This window comes from Asterias amurensis, chromosome 14, assembly GCF_032118995.1.
Source record: "Asterias amurensis chromosome 14, ASM3211899v1".
NCBI classification, from domain to species: domain Eukaryota; kingdom Metazoa; phylum Echinodermata; class Asteroidea; order Forcipulatida; family Asteriidae; genus Asterias; species Asterias amurensis.
This window is the reverse complement of record NC_092661.1, coordinates 16948486-16958024: the sequence shown is the minus strand read 5'-3', so window position 1 is coordinate 16958024 and position 9539 is coordinate 16948486. Positions and strand designations below refer to the sequence as shown.

The window sequence follows — 9539 nt, the reverse complement described above, 5'->3', positions numbered from 1 at the left end:
TCTCGTTATGAGTTTGTTTTGTTGAACGGGTTCCTGTCCCCTTCACTCTTAGTCTCGGGTCTGGTCCCCAACAGAACGCACATGTTCTCATCGCCTTTTTTAATTGCTCCATCATCATCAGCGTCATCACCAACATTACACTACACTGAGGTTTAACATTGACACCATTGGTGACGTCATACACATCAAGAAAGAGTCAAAGTTAACACAATGTGGTGTTGAAATGACACCAGTGAAATCATCACCTCTCACCCCCCCCCCCCCGTCGTAATCATCATCACCACCATCATCATCATCATCATCATCCCCACCCCCCTCCTCATCATAATCTTCACCATCAACACCCCCCCCCACATCGTAATTATCACCATCATCGTCATCATCACCATAGTCACCTTTTGTATCATCACTTATTCTATCATAATCTTCACCCCTTTCATTTTGCACAAGACCTATGTCTACCCTCCCCCGGGTCTCTCTCATAATAGAAAATTTGTTTTTCATTCTTTACACTATAGGCTATACATCTTAAGCTACTGGTTAAAACCAAATACCCGTGTGCTGCTTCAAGCCTCATGTGCTGTACACATCAACAAAACTATAAACTATATGAAAGAGTATTTTAAGAAATTTGTTATTCTATCACCACGTGACCACTCCCCTCGTCTCTCGTTTGTAGTCTGGTGTTTTGGTAGCCCCATGTTCTTCTCTCAGAGTGTTTGTCTTTCCTTGGACACGCCACTTGTTATTATATACACCTAACACAGTGAAACAAATAACTCTCAAACCTAGCTATCACCTCTCATTCATCTCCTCTCATATTCACCTATCCCGTATTTGCCGCGCTCATTTCGCATACCTCGCTTCTTTTGGCGCCAAATCTGAGCAGTCTTCTTTCTCATCATCCACAACATTTTTCTGATTCACCGTTAGGAAGGGACCAGACCGTCATCACTTTTTGCTGTAGTCGGCGGTTGCACGGATTGCATCAGCCCAAAACAAACTGGCTTTTTAACTGTGATAATTATATATTGATGTGGCATAAGGTTAATTTTTAGATAACCATGCACACAAAACAAATACAACGTTTTGAAACTTTTTGAAACTTTGAACAAAAGCTCAATGTTTGCGTACAAATAACGCTGTAAAGCTGGACGGTAAACAAAAGCACGTCAATAAAATGTTGTTTTTTTTCGTCTTCTTTTTCCAATTCACAAGCTTCATAAAATTTCGAGCCAGGAGTTTGCTCGAGTCGGTCCCAATGTTTAATCTCAAAGAAGTTCATAAAGTATTTCTGTATTTACATCATTTGCAGGAATTGAAAAGAAATTGAAAAGAAGAACAAAACTTCAAAGTTACTACGAAGATAACTTGTTGAAAGTAGATTATTCTCGAGGGTTTAGTGATTATTGGTTCACCAGGTGTCATTCCGTTTTAGAGAAAAATTGCAACTATACTCTGGCCGACCACCGTTTGAGTGTGAGTTATTACCGAGTGCTTAAATCGTTACTATTTGCTCTCGTTTTTCTCGGCAGTTAACAGACAAGACAGACAAACAGATATAGGCCTATCAAATTAAATCCTACATCCATCTTCTCCAAAAATATAGCATTTTCAAAAAGTACAACTTCCCTTAATATGACTTTTTGTGCAATATTATGGAACAAGCTTAGTAACTACACGAACATACCTTTTTCCATCATTAGGTTATACACGCGGGTGGATTTTTGTTGTAATGTTCTTTTAGTTACAAGTTGCCCATCCCGGTATTGATTGTTTGTCATATAAAAAAAAAAAAAAAAAAAAAAATCCCACCGCCTCCCCTTGTAATCCTCCTCAACAGCAGAAAGTTACCATTGGGCAAGCTATAAACGACTTCCAAGCCCGTGAGTTATGTCGTCACTACTAATCTGCAGTTAAAAAAAAAAACACCTCGAATGGAGTATTCTTTGAAAGCACAAGACTGACAGGTGGAAAACAAACCAATTCCTCGAGTAAAACTTCCCGAGGTCGTCAACACCAACCGACACAACCAATCTACCTTTACCAGAGAGTAGATTCTTATACTCTGTCGTTGCTGATCATATTCAAGTCATATTCAGCCTGGACTTTACCCGGCAAGAACTTCATATCGCAAGAAGCACGAGTAGTCTGAATGTATGACCCTTTTTTGCGACACACATTAATCGATCTAATCGTTTTTCTTTATCTTTGATGGTTACACGTGACTGGGTGGATTTTTGTGTGTGTGGTGATATTTTGTTACACATTGCCCACCACGTTACTGATTGTTCTGTCATATTAAAACATCCAAACGCCTCCTTTGTAGTCTAATTCTCCTGGTCAGAAAGTTGACTTTAGGTGACTTACAAGAAGTCCGTGCTTCAATCATAGATGTAGGTTTTATTAAGCATTGTTTTCTGCTTCAACCGGCGAGAGACTTCCACGCACGTGCGTTCTGAAGGATTTCGAAATTGTACTGTTGTAACCGTCCCTCAGTGCGATCCCCTGAGCCTTGCGAGTAGTTCATCAAGCTGTCGGTTGTCTCGACGAAGCAGTGGTACCTCCTCATCGGCCGAAGAGGGCGTCCCACCACCATTCCTGTCCTCTAAATCAAGTGGCTCTCCGCGCATGACAAGAAATGCTATGCGTCCTTCTTTCTTTTCCTGCATATATAAAGATGGATTAGATTGACATTTTTATTGAGGTGTTTGTGTGTGTGTTTTAACACTACGTTTGCAGTGTGGACCTGTGAACAAAGGAAGTCCACATAGTGTAGGGAATTGAAACACTATTCGGACTTACACATCCCCACATAGTTTTGTCTACCGTGTTGAGGAATAATGGCTGTCCTAAGAACAAAGAAATGTCCACACAGTGATTGCAATACAGAGCTGCGTGTTACGGGGTAGTAAAGATTAAGTTGCTTGCAAGTAAATCTATAGGCCACACAATATACATTTAAATGTTAAGGCACCACCGTGGTATTTTAAGGAACTTATCTAACCCTATACTCGAGTTATATTTGGTTTGCGGTAACACCATGTGTGTATCTACCTACCAGGTAGAGTTTGTTCTTTAGAAAACTGTCTTGCTTTGTTCTACTACTGCGGAGTAGATTTATCGGATGTTCGGGAGACTTCTCTACTGTCCTGTGCTTTTTAACTACCACCGGAGCGAAATGTATAGACAATAAGCTGGGACATACTACTTTAGCTTATAGGATCGTAATTAACTGCACTACCGCAGAGTCAGTTCTTGAATTGGTTTCAACGTTTCGACTAGCTTGCTCTAGTCATCGTCTCCATGTGTGTTTGTCTTCATTTTCCAGCGTCTCGGAATATGGTTGGTCATGGATAGTTGACACTATGCAAATTTAATAATCATATTGATAGTAGGCATAACCATTTATAACAAGCCACAGTCTAAAAGACACTCCCGGCGCAGTATGTGTTATGTTAAAGATGGTTGCAAAACAAATGTGAGAATTAAACATCTTGGAAGGAGGAAATCAAACCTTATCAACTGCCACAAAATCCTCGTCCACCTGTCCGTGTGCGATGCCGTTTTTATGCAAGAAATCCAGGGCCCTCCTTAAATCATTCTCGATAGCAGCTACGTCCGAAACACCGAGAGGGGTCTTCATCGTGGCGATGTACTGCCGTAGCATGAAGGCATGACCACGGGTACCCATCAGGGGCAAGACCCGGTTCTCAGTCTGCTCCGTGAAGACCGTGGACATCAGAGTTGGGTTTTCTGAAAAAGAGTATGAAGCCGAAATTGTGTTACCTCCTGTTTTGGGTTCTTTGTACCGAAGGCTACTCATCGGCGTGTCGTGTGGCCGAGTGGTCAAGAGTGCCAGACTCAATCTCTGACGTTTTGGAGCAGAAGAGTCTGGGCTCGAGTCCCAGTCCTGAAACTCTTATTCCTTTAAAACAATGCACAGTTGATTTGTCCTTCGGATGGGACGTAAAGACGTAGGTGTCGTGTGTTGTGTAATGTATACGTAAAAGAGCTGTTTGCTTATCGCTATTAGAAAAGGGGGTTTGCCCTGGTGTTTCTGGCAGTGGCTGCTAATGTACTGCAGCACCCTGTTAACCACTGTAAGGCGCTACATAATTCGGTATCATTATTCATAAACTTAAAAACTTGATTAAACAAAGTTGGTCTTAGTTAAAACAGCTGGAGGATTATAAAGAACATAAAACCCTATGGCAATTGTGATGTAAATTTACGAGAGCAAACCCCTTCTCCCGCACATACAGTGCACAAGGACTCGGAAATGAGCATAGTCTGGGTCAATTTTCGGCATTTTTAAGAATCAGCGTTTATGTAAGAACATTCATAGATAACACAACAGCATTTATACCTTTCGAGTTGCCGTCAACTTTTGCGTATTTCACCATCTCGAAGTCAACACTGACGTCACGCGTGCATTCTGTCCGCCATGTTGGCGATGATGTTGACGTCCTAGCTTTTTTCCTTGTCCTGTAGCATCATTCACAAACAAAACCCGAGTTAACGGCACTAGACACTATTGGTAATTACTCAAAATATTGGTTAGCATAAAAACTGACTTGGTAATGAGTAATGGGGAGCTGTTGATAGTATAAAACACTGTGAGAAACGGCTCCCTCTGAAGTAACGTAGTTTTCGAAAAAGAAGTAATTTTCCACTAAAATAGTTGAAGTTGATTTCGAGACCACAGAACTAGATTTTGAGGACCCGAAGTCAAACATTTGGAAGCACACAGCTTCGTGTGGCAGGGGTGTTTTTTCTTCCAATAATTATGATCTCGCAACTTCGACGACTAATTGAGTTCATATTTTTACATGTGCTTAATGAATAATTGGTCATACAAACATTGGTTTAACGTCCATGATTATGAATATTGCACAATTCAAGAAGTAATTGTGTTTTTGTAACTTTGATTTATTCTAATACAATACTTAAAAGTATTGTATTTTTAAAGCTTCTTTATCTCCGTGCATTGGAGGCTGTAATATAAAGGGAAATATGTATTGTCACACTGTCATTGTCATTGTCATGGAATTGTAGTAAGAATTGTAGTTCTTGTGGTGGCATACATAATAACTCACCTGTCGATACTTGATATGGTATTAAGGTAGGGGTTAGCAGCAGAATGGAGGCCATTTTAAGACAGTCATACTGACAGCTGTCATTGTCAATGTCATTGTCATTGTCATTGTAGTTACGTAGTGGCATACACAATAACTCACCTGTCGAAACTTGAGATGGTATAAAGGTAGGGGTTTGCAGCAGAGTGGAGGCCGTATAGTCATACTGACAGCTGCCATTGTCAATGTCATTGTCATTGTCATTGTCATTGTAGTTACGTAGTGGCATACATTAATTATTCACCTGTCGAGACTTGAGATGGTATAAAGGTATGGTTAGCAGCAGGTGGAGGCCGTATAGTCATATCTGACAGCTGTCATTGTCAATGTCATTGTCATTGTCATTGTAGTTACGTAGTGGCATACATAATAACTCACCTGTCGAGACTTGAGATAGTGTAAAGGTATGGGTTTGCAGCAGAGTTGACCGGTAGCATAAACACAGCTGCCCAGGCGTACATCTCCTGTGGTATAGTCGTCTTCCCTGACAGGGACAATAGACCCATTGTGATGATCGGCATCCAACAAAGGAAATCAGTGCCAACTATAATGCCCATTTTGGTCGCCATCTTGATCTCTTCCATCGTCTCGCGTTTTCTCGTGCACTGGTGGGAGAATACGAGAAAGCGGTTTGTGAGATCTGTCCTTCATTGTCCAAGTCTGGGGTATTTGAGTCATAGGTTGTCAAGTTCTGGTGGGTTAAGTCACCGGAGTGTGGGTTCGAATCCCAGTCATTGCACTTGGGTTCTTGAGCAAGAAAGTCTACTATTATAGCATTTCTTCACACAGGGGTATTAATGGGTACCTGCGAGGGAAGAGGCTAATGTTGTGTATGAACAAGCCTTCGGATGGACACGGCAGCCCGGGACTATATAGGTATACTCCCAAGGGAGCAGAAAGATACCATGGTAAAAACAACTAAAAAAAAAACAAAAAACATCAGAGATATGAAATGAAATTCATAATACATGGTTCTTACCTGTTTGGAAGCCCTCTTGATGGCAATATACATGGAAAAGTAACATAAGAAGATAACCAGAAAGCCCAGGAGATTGACACCGAGGAACAGCACGACCGAGTACTGCCAGCCCGGTTGCTTCGTCCGTGTGAACGGCAGCGCGAGGCACACGCTTGACCGTCCGTAGAACCGCGCCACAAACACCGGCCGGAGCACCACGGGGAGTAGGCTGAGGAACAGGGCGAGCAGCCAGAGGACGGCCGCGGCGTAACGGGCTGACTTGGTGTGAAGACGCCAGATACTGAAGGGGAACACGACGCCGAGGAACCGGTCGGTGGTGATGAGAACGAGGAGAAAGACCGAGGCTTCGCTGGAGAGGACGGATATAAAGCCAGCCATTTGGCACACGATGCTCTCCTTTTGAAATACAAACACAAGTTTGTTAAAACAAAGAGTATATATTCTTAATAATTAATGGATGACTGTAAATGGGCCTTTAAGACTGTCTGAAAAACGTGTATATTCAAGGGAATAAGTAAAAAGCCAATAACTGCCAGGCGTATCAAGTGAATAAGTATACAGGATAACTGCCGGGGGGATCAAGTCAACATGACAGATAATTCCCCTACAACAATCCCGAAATATATATCACCCAAATTATACCAACTGAGTAGAAAACAAGTCTTCAAACAGTAACTGTTTTTGTAAAAGCATGACCTTGTCTGTTTTCGTCTTGTTTGATCTTTTGGGGCGTCAAAACTTAAAGTTTTTTTAAGTCCTTGCCTGCCACTCCTCAGCATGGATCATATATCCACTCCGGTAGTGAAGATCAGCACTGGCAATAATGATCATATAAACCCCCATCAGGAGGTCCGCTACGGCCAGGTTGAGAATCAGGAAGGTCTGTATCTTCTTGGACTGCTCACGATCCTTGCTCCGGACTCGCCAGATGATGACGAAGGCATTGCCGATGAGGGCGCTAAACCCTAGGATCCAGATGAAGACTCGAAGGATGGGGTTCCTCATGAGGTCCTTACAGGAGGAGAACTCGTCAATGGGAGCCACACAGGTGTCGGTCTCGTCCAGGAGGCAACAGAAGAGGTACTTGTCTGCATACCTGAAAAGAGTCATGCTGGTTATCGTATAACGGAAAGTCAAAGGTTGTTTGGGGTATAGTACCTCACACCTCGTCTAGGAGGCAACCAGAGAGGTACTTGTCTGCATATCTGGACAGAGTCAATGTTTATGCTGTATATCGTATAGAAAGTGGTTGTTTGGGGTATCACACGTACGTTGTGTCAGACTTGTCTTATAGGAGGGCAGCTGATGAAAAGGTACTTGTCTACATACTTGAAGGGAGTCAATAAAATGTTTATGCTGTTTATCGTATATTAAATGGAGAGGCTGTTTGGGATAGTACCTCACACCTCGTCCATGAGGCAACCAGAAGAGGTACTTGTCTGCGTACCTGAAAGGAGTCAATTATTTGCTGCGTATCGTATGCAACGGAAAGTGAAGGCTGTTAGGGATAGTGCCTCACACTCGTTAACTTTGTCTATGAGGCAACAGAGAGGTATTTTTTTCTCGAAGGAATATAAAGGCTGTTTTCATAGGGTACCTAGAGTGTCTTGTCTACCTCGCCCAAGAGGCAACAGAAGAGGTACTTGTTTGCACACACATGTCGAAGCCACACTGGTTTCACAAACTGCTGTAAACTAGTTTGGGAGGGTAATGACTGTCCTTGAGGTGGCTGGTTCATCAGTGAAAACCGATCAATGTGTAAGCCTCATAGTAGGAGGCACAATAAAAAGTTGACCTGTCTTTACTCACAGTGTCTGCAGGCTATCCAGGCCATCAAACATATTGGGGTCCACCTTGCTTATTGTAGTCCCACGAATATCCCTATCAGAGAATTAGAAAAGAATTAAACTGATGTTAAAGATCATCAACCCTTAGTGCGATACACTGCCACTTACAACAGCCTTATTGAGCGTTTTAATTACTTTGCGTATGAACTTTATAGTCAATATCTCATTTTCCCCAACTAAAAGAAAACGCTTGAAAAACAAAACAATTCAAAGTTTGAGTGGCCACAGGGCAAGGATGTTTATCCGCTGGATTTTTTACAACATAGACTTGTCCGCTGTCTCAAGGGAATTCACCCACTGACTCGTACACAAAACCCTCGTATGCACGTTGACCGATACACTCGACCCACCCCTGCAAAATATCCAAACCAAACATCACTAGAAATCTTCATAATTTTGTTTTAACTATGAGTAAGAAGTTGATCAAATGACATACAGTTTATTTGTCATCCGAAGTCCGTCAAAAGCTCCACTGTCGACAACAGTCAACTCACTGTTGTTGCTTACGTCTCTAAGAGGAAAACAAAATAAATAGCAATAATTATAATAATTGCATTGTTTTCCACTTCAACTTTGCTATGGCGTTACTAATATGAAGGCACATCAGCGTGCACTACGCAGGGAAAACTTGATTGCTTCATTTGCAATGTTGATTTCATTCCTTGGAAAAATGTCTTTATGTGCTAATAATTACGTTTTTACACTGTAAAACTGCAAGTGTTTTGAACACACCGTAACTGTTTCCTAACTAAGTTACAGATCATCCTATCATTCATACTGCTTAAAGGGTCATACCATGCAATTCAGGCTTGTCTGAGGATAGACCTTCAAATGGTTTCACCTGGGTTTGTTTTGCATAAAAATCAACAACGAGTAATTTTAGGAAAGATTAATGTGCTCTTTGTCTATACGTTGGTAGGGTTGTTGTGAAAAACAAAAGTGATAGTGGGAGGGTTAAAGTTTCGTAACGATTAGAAAAGAACTTACAGTGTTTGCAAGGCGTCCAATCCCTTGAAGACACCATTTTGTAAATAAGTTAAATTCAGCCCTCCAAGATCCCTGCAGGGAGAAATCGATTAGTATCGTTTATCGATTATTGATTATATAGATCTAGACACTAAGAAAGGCAACATTTTAATAATCAAGACTTTGGTTGCCAAAGGCTTGACCTGCTGCTGGCTAAATAACAATGTAATTGAAACAGCTGCTTGGTGAATGCTCACGTCATTTAATTAAATCTTGTACTAATAAAATTGTACTTTTTAACAAATTAAAATAATCTAGACTGTTTTAAGAGGAATGCCAATTCCTACCTTCAGCTCCCCTGAGTATACTTTCCACTTGAAATATTGTTTTTCTTCGTGTAGCCCCATACCAAGAGTGACCATAAGCCTTGTTTGGAGCAAACTTGCATAACAAAAAACATATATAAAAAATTGCAGAAAATATTAATAAATACTCACAAATCAGGCAGCGCGATGACGTCAGAGAAAGCTCCTGACTCTATTTCGACCAGTGGATTGCCCGTTAAATTTCTGCAATGAAACATAATTTTTGAGCACACATGTCGAACTG

At 41.4% G+C, this 9539-nt stretch overlaps 1 protein-coding gene across 1 annotated transcript in view; it reads right to left on the bottom strand.

Annotated features, from left to right (window-relative positions):
- Window positions 1-359: 359 nt before the first annotated feature.
- The window catches only part of LOC139947054 (uncharacterized), a 108237-nt gene continuing 99057 nt past the window's right edge, over window positions 360-9539 (bottom strand). Inside the window, exons 42-51 of the mRNA XM_071944882.1 lie at window positions 9428-9499; window positions 8952-9023; window positions 8401-8475; window positions 7927-7998; window positions 6880-7213; window positions 6118-6513; window positions 5517-5743; window positions 4370-4488; window positions 3518-3756; window positions 360-2666 (exon numbers count right to left, since the gene is read on the bottom strand). Coding sequence (XP_071800983.1) covers window positions 2496-2666; window positions 3518-3756; window positions 4370-4488; window positions 5517-5743; window positions 6118-6513; window positions 6880-7213; window positions 7927-7998; window positions 8401-8475; window positions 8952-9023; window positions 9428-9499 — 1777 coding nt within the window. The 3' untranslated portion in view covers window positions 360-2495. The remainder of the gene's footprint in view (window positions 2667-3517; window positions 3757-4369; window positions 4489-5516; window positions 5744-6117; window positions 6514-6879; window positions 7214-7926; window positions 7999-8400; window positions 8476-8951; window positions 9024-9427; window positions 9500-9539) is intronic.